The sequence below is a fragment of the Centropristis striata genome, chromosome 2 (genome assembly GCF_030273125.1).
Source record: "Centropristis striata isolate RG_2023a ecotype Rhode Island chromosome 2, C.striata_1.0, whole genome shotgun sequence".
Classification (NCBI taxonomy): domain Eukaryota; kingdom Metazoa; phylum Chordata; class Actinopteri; order Perciformes; family Serranidae; genus Centropristis; species Centropristis striata.
The window spans coordinates 2,291,997-2,305,590 of record NC_081518.1 but is presented as its reverse complement, the minus strand read 5'-3'; the positions used below and the strand labels follow the sequence as shown (position 1 = coordinate 2,305,590).

The 13,594-nt window shown below is 39.0% G+C and overlaps 1 protein-coding gene across 1 annotated transcript in view; it reads left to right on the top strand.

The window, feature by feature from the left end:
• phlpp2 (PH domain and leucine rich repeat protein phosphatase 2) overlaps positions 1-10,275 on the top strand; it is a 92,051-nt gene extending 81,776 nt beyond the window's left edge. Inside the window, exons 16-18 of the mRNA XM_059358984.1 lie at positions 3,286-3,480; positions 5,719-5,950; positions 7,197-10,275. Coding sequence (XP_059214967.1) covers positions 3,286-3,480; positions 5,719-5,950; positions 7,197-8,495 — 1,726 coding nt within the window. The 3' untranslated portion in view covers positions 8,496-10,275. The remainder of the gene's footprint in view (positions 1-3,285; positions 3,481-5,718; positions 5,951-7,196) is intronic.
• The last annotated feature ends 3,319 nt before the right edge of the window (positions 10,276-13,594 follow it).

The following is a 13,594-nucleotide window of genomic DNA, read 5'->3' as shown; positions in this document are numbered from 1 at the left end:
AAGAATAATCACACTTTTAATTATTGTAACCTTCAAAAACAAGTTTCAAACAAACACATATCCAGATTTTATCTGACTTTACTCTGACATTACTTCAGTCTTCAGTCTGCTCATTAAAGTGATTGATCTCTGTATCTCAGGTTACAGACACACACTCATTTAGCTCACCATAAGTCAACAATGATCTTTGATGCTTTTTGCCTTATTAATAACACACTCTATTGGATTAAATGCATACATCGTTTTATAATATGCTCTCACAACATACTGCTTTGTGTTTCTGTGTCTTTTATTTGTTATTTTGTGAAAATAAAAAAATGACTTTTCCTTAACTGTAGGCAGTATCCATCCAAATCATCATACAAGTAAATGAAATGAAGTCTCAGGCCCTTGATTATGGAAGAAATGTTTAACACATTTTTTTATGGCTGATGTAATACAAAAGGCTGCCAAGAATATACTACACTAAAGAGAAAAAGTGTTATCTTTATTCCTCTGATAGGTATGTGAAGTTCATTCCCTCTGTGCAAAAGTGAGAAATGAAATCTAAGAATGGATTTCCACTACTTGTAAAAGGAAAATTAAATTCTCCACAGAGTTGGCTATTTTTCAAAATGCCAAAAAGCAAAGTATCTTTTCCTCTCTTGAGGGTCATTATAAAACACTAGAAAGAAATAAGAAAACAGAGGTCCATACTTTACAGATTTGGAAAGAATTGATTACATTTTATTCCGCCATAGGAAATATATTGTTTGCTGATAACAATTACACAAAGAATCCGAATGTGTTAAATGCTTCAAATATTTCATAGGAAGGCATAATATAAAAACAGCCCTAAACATCAAGGTAGTATAAACAGTGGTGAGAAAAAGTATGTGAACTCTTTGAAATGACCTAGATTTCTGCATTAATTTGTCATTAAATATGATCTGATCTGCTTCTAAGTCCCAAGTAAAGACAAACACAATGTGCTTAATCTGGTACTACACGAACATTTACAATATTTCATGTCTTTATTGAACAACATTCATGGTGCTGGTGGAAAAAGTGAGTGAACTCTTGGGTTCAACCCTCTGGAGTGTCCCAAAGCTCCAAATAATCCAGACTTTGTTCACATTTGCAACATTTAAAATTCTTTATTGAGCATGATAGTGTTTTGAAAGTTTAAAAAAAAGATTCAAAATCACATTTTATGTTGGACTAAAGGAGTAAAAGAGACACAAAATGACCAAAAAAAGACACAAAATGACTAAAAAGAGACACAACATGACCAAAAAAGACACAAAATGCCTAAAAAATACACAAAATTACCAAAATTGTTACGTAATTGTTACAGTCCAACTAGAATAAAAATCAACAATCACAAGATCACATTTATGTTGGTTTTTCTTTGTTTCTTTTTGGTCCTAAATGTTGTCAGAATGAAAAACAATTATTATTAGATCATATAGGTGAAAAATATACCAACATGGCATTTAAACATGTTTTAAGCGGTGAATACAGGCAGGATGGAAAGGATTCAAAAATGGACAAAATAGCCCAAAACTCCATAGAGTGCATAACTGGTTGAACCTCCTTTTGACAGCAATAATTGTGGACAAAAAAGTAGACCATTCTAAAAAAAGAAAAACGACTTGATTATTCATTTAGTGTCTGTGGAGTCTGCGTGAAGTGGCCGGTCCAACCATGTGTCCTCTCCTGTCAAGCACACAATCAATCTTGTTTTGGCGCTCTGGATGTTCTGTCATCTGTGGTTTGGATGCTGCTGCAGAAGCTCGGAGCAGGTGTCTCCCACTGAGTCCATATATGAATCATTGGCAGGCGCCTTGGCTGGCGTCAGGGCAGTCAATGGACCTTTTTACAGAGAAGCTGGTGCCATAGAGCCTAATAATTCTATTGGAGAAACAGCTGTAACAATGTTAACCCTCTGGGGTCTCTGATGGTGGCGTCCTGATCAGATCACGTCACGTTTAACAAAAAAACGAGGTCACATGGAGCGCTGCTATCAACTTCACTCCAAAGTACAGACTAGAAACTTTCTCCCAGTTTTTGTTTGACATTCCTAGCTCATGTAAAACCAAAGATATGATAGTTTTAATTTGATAGTACAGAAATATTTCAGCGTTGGTGTAGCTCTGTGTCATTTTGCAGATAGTTTGTTTTGAAGAGTTGCAGCTAACAAGGAAAAAACCCCACTAAAAATACACGTTTTTATGGGACTTTTTTGGATATAGTTTTAATATATTTAAATTTTAACTTTTTATATGTTCATATTTGTATCCTATGTTTACATTTTCAAGTTCATTGAGCACATTTGTGTATTTTCTATTTAGTAAATAGTATAATTTTTCAACTCGGATTTCATGATTTTTGGGTATTTTTGCGCTCAATATGTTGATAAAGTAGGTTAAAGTGAAAAAATAACTGTCAGATCATGTAGGTGAAGAAAAAATGGATACCAAATATGGGTATTAGTCTAGACGGAATAGTCCAAAAAGTGATAGTGAGGAGCATTTATGGGTACAAGTCGGGAACTGGCCTACTTTACTTATTTCAAGGGTGACGAATCCAAAAATAATGGTTCCCAAGCGAAATTTTGAGTTTTTGACTTCTCATTTGCATATCAAAATGGCGGCTGTTGGTCGTTGGACCATTTTCCCCTATTTTTTTTGTAAGTAGGCAATCAAAGATGAGGAAATTAAGGAGGTTCAGTGTCTTTTTTTATGTATATATATATGCAAAATACCAACTTTTAAGGTGAAATTAAGCATCATTTGTGTCATTTTTTTAAGGCCGACATAAATATTCAATCAATATCACTTTTAAATGTTCCAGTTGGTATTTTGCATATATATATACATAAAAAAGACACTGAGCCTCCACTATATCCTTGCTCTGACCCTAGACTATAGATCTAGAAACTTAATTTCCTCATCTTTGATTGCCTACTTACAAAAAAACTAAGGGGAAATGGTCCAATCACTGTGCAAGATGGCCAATTTGGTGGCCATTTGATACAAATTAGAAGGTCAAAAACTCAGAATTTCGTTTGGGAACCATTTTTTTTGGACTCAGCACCCTTGAGATATGTAAGGTAGGCCGGTTCCCGACTTGTACCCATAAATGCTCCTCACTTCTTATAGGAGGCCTTTATTCTGAAATCCGTCTAAACTATATAGTAAACATTTTTTATGTGGTACATGAAGGGCAACATCAAAAGTATTCAAAAACGGCCAAAATAGGCTCAGAGCCCACAGGGTTAATGTGGGTCTATTGTTTTGGCAGGTTGTGTGTGTCCGTGCTGGCTGTAGACCGGTTCGGTGACGGCGTGGAAGCATGTTACGGCATCTTCGACGGAGACCGCAATGAGGAAGTGCCTCGGCTGCTGCAGTGCACCATGGGAGATGTGTTGTGCGAAGAACTGCAGCATTCCAGTATTGACAATGTGTATATGTGCAACACTTTTCTCACCTCACACAGGTAAGACTTATTTATTGAGTGTGCTTGAAAGAGCACACTATATACTATCCACCGGGCTTAATCCTAGATTTTATTCTTCTGTTTCTTCTGTGTTTTTTTCCGGTCGACTACTCCTCCCAGAGTTTTGGTCGAACATTACACTAAAATCAAATCGACTGGCTCGGCCATGACAAGTGTGCTGTGACTTTTCTAAGGGTTTCAGCAAATGGTTTTCAAATTATTCGGCAAAAACACACCAAAAAATCCCCCCAATGTTACCCTATGGAGAGGCTAGAGTGGATGACATCATCGCTAGAGTGCAGAGGGAGAGAAAAACTTGTCAAAAAATAAATTTGTAAACTGCCGCAGATACCAGAGTTTTAGACACTAATTGACGAGTTTTAGACACTAACTGACGAGTTTTAGACACTAACTGACGAGTTTTAGACACTGACGAGTTTTAGACACTAACTGATAAGTTTTAGACACTAACTGATGAGTTTTAGACACTAACTGACGAGTTTTAGACACTGACGAGTTTTAGACACTAACTGATAAGTTTTAGACACTAACTGATGAGTTTTAGACACCAACTGATGAGTTTTAGACACTAACTGACTAGTTTTAGACACTGACGAGTTTTAGACACTAACTGATAAGTTTTAGACACTGATGAGTTTTAGACACTAACTGACGAGTTTTAGACACTGACGAGTTTTAGACACTAACTGATAAGTTTTAGACACTAACTGATGAGTTTTAGACACCAACTGATGAGTTTTAGACACTAACTGACTAGTTTTAGACACTGACGAGTTTTAGACACTAACTGATAAGTTTTAGACACTGATGAGTTTTAGACACTAACTGACGAGTTTTAGACACTAACTGATGAGTTTTAGACACTAACTGATAAGTTTTAGACACTGATGAGTTTTAGACACTAACTGACGAGTTTTAGACACTAACTGACGAGTTTTAGACACTAATTGACGAGTTTTAGACACCAACTGATGAGTTTTAAACACTAACTGATGAGTTTTAGACACTAACTGATGAGTTTTAGACACTAACTGATAAGTTTTAGACACTGACGAGTTTTAGACACTAACTGATAAGTTTTAGACACTGATGAGTTTTAGACACTAACTGATAAGTTTTAGACACTGACGAGTTTTAGACACTAACTGATAAGTTTTAGACACTGATGAGTTTTAGACACTAACTGACGAGTTTTAGACACTAACTGATAAGTTTTAGACACTGATGAGTTTTAGACACTAACTGACGAGTTTTAGACACTAACTGATGAGTTTTAGACACTAAATGATAAGTTTTAGACACTGACGAGTTTTAGACATTAACTGATAAGTTTTAGACACTGATGAGTTTTAGACACTAACTGACGAGTTTTAGACACTAATTGACGAGTTTTAGACAATAATTGACGAGTTTTAGACACTAACTGATGAGTTTTAGACACTAACTGACTAGTTTTAGACACTGACGAGTTTTAGACACTAACTGATAAGTTTTAGACACTGATGAGTTTTAGACACTAACTGACGAGTTTTAGACACTAACTGATGAGTTTTAGACACTAACTGATACGTTTTAGACACTGATGAGTTTTAGACACTAACTGACGAGTTTTAGACACTAACTGATGAGTTTTAGACACTAACTGATAAGTTTTAGACACTGACGAGTTTTAGACATTAACTGATAAGTTTTAGACACTAACTGACGAGTTTTAGACACTAATTGACGAGTTTTAGACAATAATTGACGAGTTTTAGACACTAACTGACTAGTTTAAGACACCAACTGACGAGTTTTAGACACTAACTGACGAGCTTAAGACACCAACTGACGAGTTTTAGACAATAACTGACGAGTTTAAGACACCAACTGACGAGTTTTAGACACCAACTGATGAGTTTTAGACACCAACTGACGAGTTTGACACCAACTGACGAGTTTTAGACACCAACTGATGAGTTTTAGACACCAACTGACGAGTTTGACACCAACTGATGAGTTTTAGACGCTAACTGATGAGTTTTAGACACTAACTGACTAGTTGTAGACACTAACTGACGAGTTTTAGACACTAACTGACTAGTTTTAGACATCTTTAGAGATGTTCTAGTTACATTTTAGTGTCTTTTTGTACATGCATATAATCATGTAATTGTGTTCTTTCTGCAGTGAGTTAAAGAGTTTCTCAGTAGCTTTGTTTGTTTTTGTATTGGACAGGAAACTGGGGATGGCTGGCCAGAAACTGGGTGCTTCTGCCTTGCTGTGCTATATTCACCACGAGCCTTCAGATCCAGGAGGCTCCTTCAGCCTCACCGTGGCCAACGTGGGAACCTGCCAGGCCGTGTTGTGTCGGGACGGCCGGCCTGTTCCTCTCTCCAAGGTTTACAGCCTAGAGAACTGCACTGAGGAGATGGAGAGAGTTAAACTCAGTAAAGCCATTATTACAGAGGTAACAGACACTATATTATAAGTACACTGTAAAAAATGTCTGTAGATTTTAGGGTGAAAAACTGCTAAACCACGCGGTAAAAGATCATCAAATGATAAATGAGTTAATTCAGTTTCAATAACAATGAAACACCGTAAATGTATATATCAGCCAAAACAGTATTTTTTACAGTTGTGTTTTTTTTAAAAATACATTACTCCACTGTAAAATACACTGTAATATGTATTTAATGTAATATATATACAAGCATCACTGTCATTTTTACATTTATTTTTTGTAAAAATACTTTTTCTCACTGTTAAATGTACTAAACACCATATCTCTAACAAAATATACTGTAATATGTAATGGTAAAATCTTTAATTCAAGCGTTTTCATTTATAAAGTAATTTCTTGTCAATCATATGGCAGAACAGCGTTTCTTTTGATGGAAAAACTTTTTATTCATACAGTAAAAAAATGGAATAAAATGGCAATCTTAAACGTGAAATCAACAGTGCCAATATCTTTTTACTGTAATATTAAAAAGGTTTTTTATTACGGTAAAGTTCTGGCAACCACAGCTGCGGCTTTTTTACCGTAAAAACAACAGTATTACAGGTTTTCCTCAAATAACTTGTTTTTGATCATCATCCATCCTATTTTTTGTTTTCCTTTCTTACTTTTTGAATAAAAACCTTTTTTTTTTTATCACTACGCTTCTAATGCACAAGGTCACCAATCACCAGTTTAAAACCTGACAAAGAAGACACAAATATTAACTATCCTATTTTGTTAAATTGGTGTTTTTCCAATGGAAATTATTATTTGGTGGCTCTAATAAGTCTCAAATGATAAAATATGTGATTTTCCAATGTAATCTGGTGGTTCTAACAACTCTTTTAAAGTTAAACCTTCAAAATAAGACAAACATAGTTAAACATAAACTCAAACTGTTAATTTAGTGAATCACTTTTTGTATCACTACGCTTCTAATGCACAAGGTCATTATTGATCCATGTGTGTAAACTTGATGCAATAATACAAAAACTATTTTTCTTCATAAAGTATGAAAGGAAAAATGGATATAATGATCTGTTAAAAAAAAGCAATAAAAAAACAACAACACAGCCAGCATGAAATAACATGGGAAATTAATGTGGGTCATTTTTGACCCTTGTTGTGCATTAGAAGGTGTTTATATGTTTGTATGTGCATCAAAGGGTTAAACACTCATCTTTAATTCTAATGTTCTTGTGTTTTCCAGGATAACAAGGTGAGCGGGGTGACGTGCTGCTCTCGCCTGCTGGGCTGCTCTTATCTCTCCCCCTGGGTGCTTCCCAAGCCCTGGGTGCACACCGAGCCGCTCTGCTCCCAGGACGAGTTCCTGATCCTGGGGAACAGATCGCTGTTTGAGCGCGTCTCCTACCAGGAGGCCGTGTGCACCGTCCAGGCCGTGCGGGATCCCCGCGCCGCCGCCAAGAAGCTGTGTTCTCTCGCCCAGAGTTACGGCTGCAAGGACAACCTGGAGGCTGCGGTGGTGTCCCTGAACATCGGAGAGGACAGCTGCACCTGTGAGCCCCCCGTCTCCACGGCCGAGCCGCGGGGGCCCCCTCCCACCCCCGTCCCTGTGCCTGTTACCGTGACGCCCGGCCCCACCGACCCACCACCGGTAACCCTCTCCTCCAGCAGCGGCGTGGTCTCCGAGTTCAACAGCGAGACGTCGGCCTCGGAGGTGGGCAGCGAGGCGGGGTCCACCGCTTCGGACGAGCACCCGTCCTCCGCCCCCGCGGCCCGGCCGGAGAGACGCTGCAGCCTGCACCCTGCTACCACGCTGTGTGGCATCATGGTGCCGGGCTCCGTCGGGGCGGTAACCCACCCGGGGTTGTTCCAGCGGCAACCTTCTTCCGCCACGTTCTCCAGCAACCACTCCGACAACGGCCTGGACAGCGACGACGAAGCTCCGCTGGAGGGGGTCATCTCCAACGGCAGCAAGCTAGAGGTGGAGGTAGACATTCACTGCTGTGCTTTCCAGCTACGATCAGGGGCCCCCGAGAGCCCCAAAGACTTGGACCTTGATAAGCGAGGCTCCGACTATCCCAACGGGAAGATGCGCCGACAGAACAGCGTGGTGGTGTCGGCCACTAACGGCTGCCTGCTGGCGGTGTGTGGGAGGGAGATCGCAGACCTCAAGAAGTCTCCGTCCACGTCCAGTTTGTTCGGGAAGAAACTGTCCAACGGCTCCGTGGTGGCCCCCGAGGACAGCCACAACCTCATCGAGGTGGCCCTGGAGGCTCCCAAAAAGAAATCTGGCTACTTCACTGCCCCGGCACAGCAGGACCCCGAGGACCAGCTCATCGTGCCTCCCAGTCTGGAGCAGGAGGTCCGGGAGCAGCTCAGAGGCCAGAGCCCTCTAGTCTCAGGCCCGCCTTTACCCTCCATACCCCCGTCCTTAAAAGACCCCGTGTGGGACCACCCACACCCCCCTGCGTTCCCCTCCAACCTGCTCCCCTGCCCGGGCCCCGCCCCCATCCTGCAGCAGGAAGTCTATGATACTGCCCTCTAGAGGACCGGGGTTGTTGTTCTGGAGTTCTGTGATCGTGCCATTCCAGGGAAGAAGAGGAGACTTTTCTCATACGAGGGGATAATTCCAATTCAAGTTGCCATTCAGAACCTGTGGGACCTCGATAGTCACTAAGTGATGCTACGCCATTAATGTGAGGTAAAAAAAAAGAAAAGAAAAAAAGAAGAAGAGAAGGGTTTCTGTGCACGTGTGTGTGAGTATCCAAGAAAACAGGGGCGACCAAAAATCCCAATTCATAACATGACGTTGTGAACAGGATGGCTGGCTGTTATAGACCAAAACAAGCCTGACTAGAAATGTGTTCAAACATGTCAGCAACATTTCCCTTTACTTGGAAAGCAAGCGAGCAATCTAGAGGGTTTGATGAGTGGAGATAGTGTTCAGATCTCCTCTCCAGGGGCTCCGTGGTCTCTCACAGCGTGGAGAGAAGGAAGCCCTGTGACTGAAACTTGAAAAAGTGCCTACTGCAGACGAGTCAGCCTCGAGCTCCCCACGTACCCGTCCAGGCCGTGTTGGGGGACGTGAGCCTGGAGGAGGGACGGCGTCTCCAAGAGACCGACTGGCACCGCTTCTGCTTCTCCTCCTCTTCCTGTGGCTTACAAAGAAAAATCAGACAGTAGAAAAGCTTGAGAGGCACATAGAGACAAAACAACTTGGGTTTTATTTTTAACATTCCCACAGAATATGTATGGAATCTTCTATATAGGATAAATTAATTCTATATACAGTGTTTTAGGACAACAACACTCACAACTAGCAGCCAAACTGTGTGCGTGAAGCTGCTGACGCCCAGATTGAAAAGCGTCGCTTTTTAGAGCAAAAATAATATCAAAGTCATTTAACTGTACAGAGCGGATGTGTTGTAGAGTTCAAAAATCCTTATAGCAGTATAATCTGTGACAGTGCATGATCAAACGATCTCCTTAAAAACCACATTAGCAAAATAAAAGTTTAATTTAAATTTAAAGTCAGATTTACGGTCACAGCGTAGTGGACCCCAGGATGTTTGGATATCATTTTTATTTTTATTTAAACAAACCAGACAAGGCACAAAAGTGAATTATTACACAGTGTACTGTCAAGAAATGAAGGCTAGAAGAAGTATTTGTAAGTACTGTAAGACATGGATACACTTTGTTTGTGTGTCCAAACTTTGGAGGCTGCTACCCTTTTAAATGTGGAAACATTAATTCATGTCCTCGCAGGCAGATTCACTTATTGAATTTTTCTTTTTCTTTTTTTTTACATCTTAGCCAATCTTTTTTCCAGCTTTGCTCTCTAAAACACTGCCCACACGAAGAAGAATTTCAAAATGTGTTATTTTGGCCATTATAAACAGAACCAAACCGTATTTTTTGATATTATGCACAATCTGGTCTGCAAATGATTTGGTTCTTAACAAGATTTTTTCCAAAGTGTTGGATAGTTTATCTTTTAAGAGTTAATTTCTTATTTTAAGCTTTCAACATGCTCATTTCTAGAATTAACAATCTTAAATCGAGAAATCTTGTCAAGGTAAATTATCTGTCCATGCAGCAAGATAATTCCCCTCAGATTCAGTGTTTTTATCTGGTTTTTAGACACACCTCCTTTTTTTGCAGTGTGCACACAAGATGTCATGAAGTTTGACACAGTATGTGCAGAAATTTGGGACTTCAAAACAAGTTGTCATTCTATAATTTGATGTACCGGTAGTTAAATTTTTCCCTCTCACATGATGAATTTACAACATTTCCTGATGAGGGAACAATGCTTCTGTTGATAGAAACAGTTGATTATCAGTGCAACAGTATGCACACACTGGTTCAGACCGTTACAATGAGTTATTTTTTTCCAGTAAAGGGAGAGTTTCGATTTTTTTTTTAAAGTAAGTTGTCTGATTTACTTCTCTATATTCAGTGTATTACCGACGGCAGATGGCAGTTGGCACCTCCAGCAGAGAAGTTAAGCTATTTAATGCTGCAAAATGAATTTTGGCCACATGCAAAAATCAATATCAGTTTAAGTGTGCAATATATTTAGAATATTTCCACAGCTTTATGTTGCTGTCAGACAGCCATTTCCAGCAGGGAACAGAAGCAGTTATCTTAAAAACCACCAGACTCCACTAGGGCCAAAAGTCATATCACGATATATTTAGGCTGAATATCGATATACAATATTTATCCTGATATTTTTATCGCAAAGTGAGAGCAAATGTTCAGTCAAAGTCAAATATGACATGTCACAAGTAGTTTTATTGAAACCGTTTATTTAAGTGAACATAAATACTGTATAACAACAGGAGAACCTTCTTTATTTTTTTAAATCAAAGCTCCATAAAGTGCACATTTAAATATAAAAATATCTTCAATAAAAATAGTCTATGAAATAAAATAGGCCAATCAGTAATTGCACTTCCCACGGTATCCGCTTTGGATATATGTACTAATTTAAACGTAAAAATACTAGAAATTATAAGTTTATTTGAAAGGGAAATTATTATCTAGATAGTGATGAAGTAAAAAAGTGAGATAAAATTATATTAAGACTGAAGTATAACATTTCTTTATAATATTAAGACTGAAAATACACAAATCTTGTAATAGAGTTGTTAAACACTTTAAATCAATTTGAAAATTTGTATTCACTGAAAACAAAATATAAAAGCTGACATCAGGAACGAGGTGCACAGTAGCACAGCAGCACAGGCTAACAGTTAGCTCTGTAGCAGTACAGTGTGTATGTGCTAACAGGCTAACAGTTAGCTCTGTAGCAGTACAGTGTGTATGTGCTTACAGGCTAACAGTTAGCTCTGTAGCAGTACAGTGTGTATGTGCTAACAGGCTAACAGTTAGCTCTGTAGCAGTACAGTGTGTATGTGCTAACAGGCTAACAGTTAGCTCTGTAGCAGTACAGTGTGTATGTGCTTACAGGCTAACAGTTAGCTCTGTAGCAGTACAGTGTGTATGTGCTAACAGGCTAACAGCTAGCTCTGTAGCAGTACAGTGTGTATGTGCTGCTGCTGCAGGAGGTGTTCACTTAGCGATCTCTGTTTGTTTACAACAAGCACCAGACACTGTGCACAGTTAGTGATGCCGGTTAATTCACCAACAGCCGTGCTGGTTTGTTTATGATCAGCTGTGACACTGTGCATAATTAGCCATGCTGGTTTGTTTATGTTCAGCGGCGTACTTTGTGCATAGTTAGCGACGGCGGCCACAGTTGCGTCTCCCGTGTTAAATCCGTCGCGTATGTGACGTCACGGTCGAATTAGAGAGGGCGTGGCCTGAGACATTAGAGAGGGCGTGGCCTGAGACATTAGAGAGGGCGTGGCCTGAGACATTAGAGAGGGCGTGGCCTGAGACATTAGAGAGGGCGTGGCCTGAGACTTTAGAGAGGGCGTGGCCTGAGACTTTCCCAGCGGACACTCTTCCCCCTGATGGAAACACAACTATTACATTTTGCTGCTTCCTCCATCCACAGCAGAACTTTTCTGAGATTGTTGTGCTGATACTCTGCCTGCTTCTCTAAACTGCCATAGACTACTAGTAATACACTGACCATGGTGAAGTGTCTCCTACATAGCTTAATATATCATACCAACTGTTCATTTTGTCATAAAAGCACCAAATGTGGCTGATGTGTTGATAAATATATTGGGAACAAAACTGGATATTGGGCCATCACAAACTCAGACCCTGGTTGCCGTGGCAGCCATTCTTTAAAATAGGCTCACTTTGCGCCGTATTACGTCAACTTCGTCACTACGTCATCTCCCCATTTGTTGCATTTTCTTTCATTTGTTATTGTTTTACATTGTCAAAAACATATTTTCACTCTTGTAACAGCTGGCCGCCATGGTCATCAGAATGCAAATATGTGAGGGCCCAATATCCAGTCTTTATTATAGTAGCCAAGTATCTCCACCTGTCAAGCGGAAGACCGGGGTTCGATTCCCCGACGGGGAGCCAATGAAGTGGCTAATCCTTTTTGTCCTTTTAGCAGCTCAGGTTAGGTTGCAAAGGTGCCGACACACATTTTAATAAGCACGCGCAGAGACGCTAATCCACTTCTGATATTTATTGAACAGAACTCCGGTTGACTTTCCTTATTTTCAAAACAAAATAAAACGTTTTCACTTAATGCGAATGTGGTTTCTAAGTGTTTCTAAATGTGTTTTCTAGTGTGTGAGTGCAGTCAGAAAACTGTGCAACCCAACCTGAGCTGGCTAAAAGGACAAAAAGGATTAGCCACTTCATTGTCGGAACCCTCCAAAACTTCCAAAACTTCATTCACAAAAATTAAATATCCAGCTGCCTGTCTTTAAGTTCCTTTAGAAGTTTAAAACTAGGTTGGCTCCCTATTTTGTTCCTTTCCTTAAAAATAATTTCTTTTACAAATAAAAAATAACATCATTAACTTAAAACAAGTTTACATATTTTCAAATTATATTTAAGTGTTCAGTATAGCTCCAACACTATATATGTACCAAATTTGGTGCTTTTATTACAAAATGAACTATAAGTTAGCTAGAGATAACAACCCCACTTCAATAAAAAATCTGAACTGTCCCTTTAAGTCACATACAGAACTATAGCAGTTGGTCTCATCAGTTCCCAATCTGTTTGTTTTTTTCTTCTAGTGTTTGTCAGATAAGTTGTATAGCAGAAAGTGGAAAAACTACATTATTATTTGAATGATCAGGTAAATATTTTAACCCTCCAAAACTTCCAAAACTTCATTCACAAAAATTAAATATCCAGCTGCCATTCTACATCACCATCCAAATACAAATAAAATAAGTGTCTTTAAGTTCCTTTTAGTTTCTTTTACAAATAAAAATACCATAATTAACTTAAAACAAGTTTACATATTTTCTAATTATATTTAAGTGTTCAATATGGCTCCAACACTATATATGTACCAAATTTGGTGTTTTTATTACAAAATGAACAATAGATTAGCTATAGATAACAACCCCACTTCAAAAAAATCTGAACTGTCCCTTTAAGAACGATAGCAGTTGATCTCATTATCTGTTTTTTCTTTTCTTCTAGTGTTTGTCGGATAAGTTGTATAGCAGAAAGTGGAAAAACTAC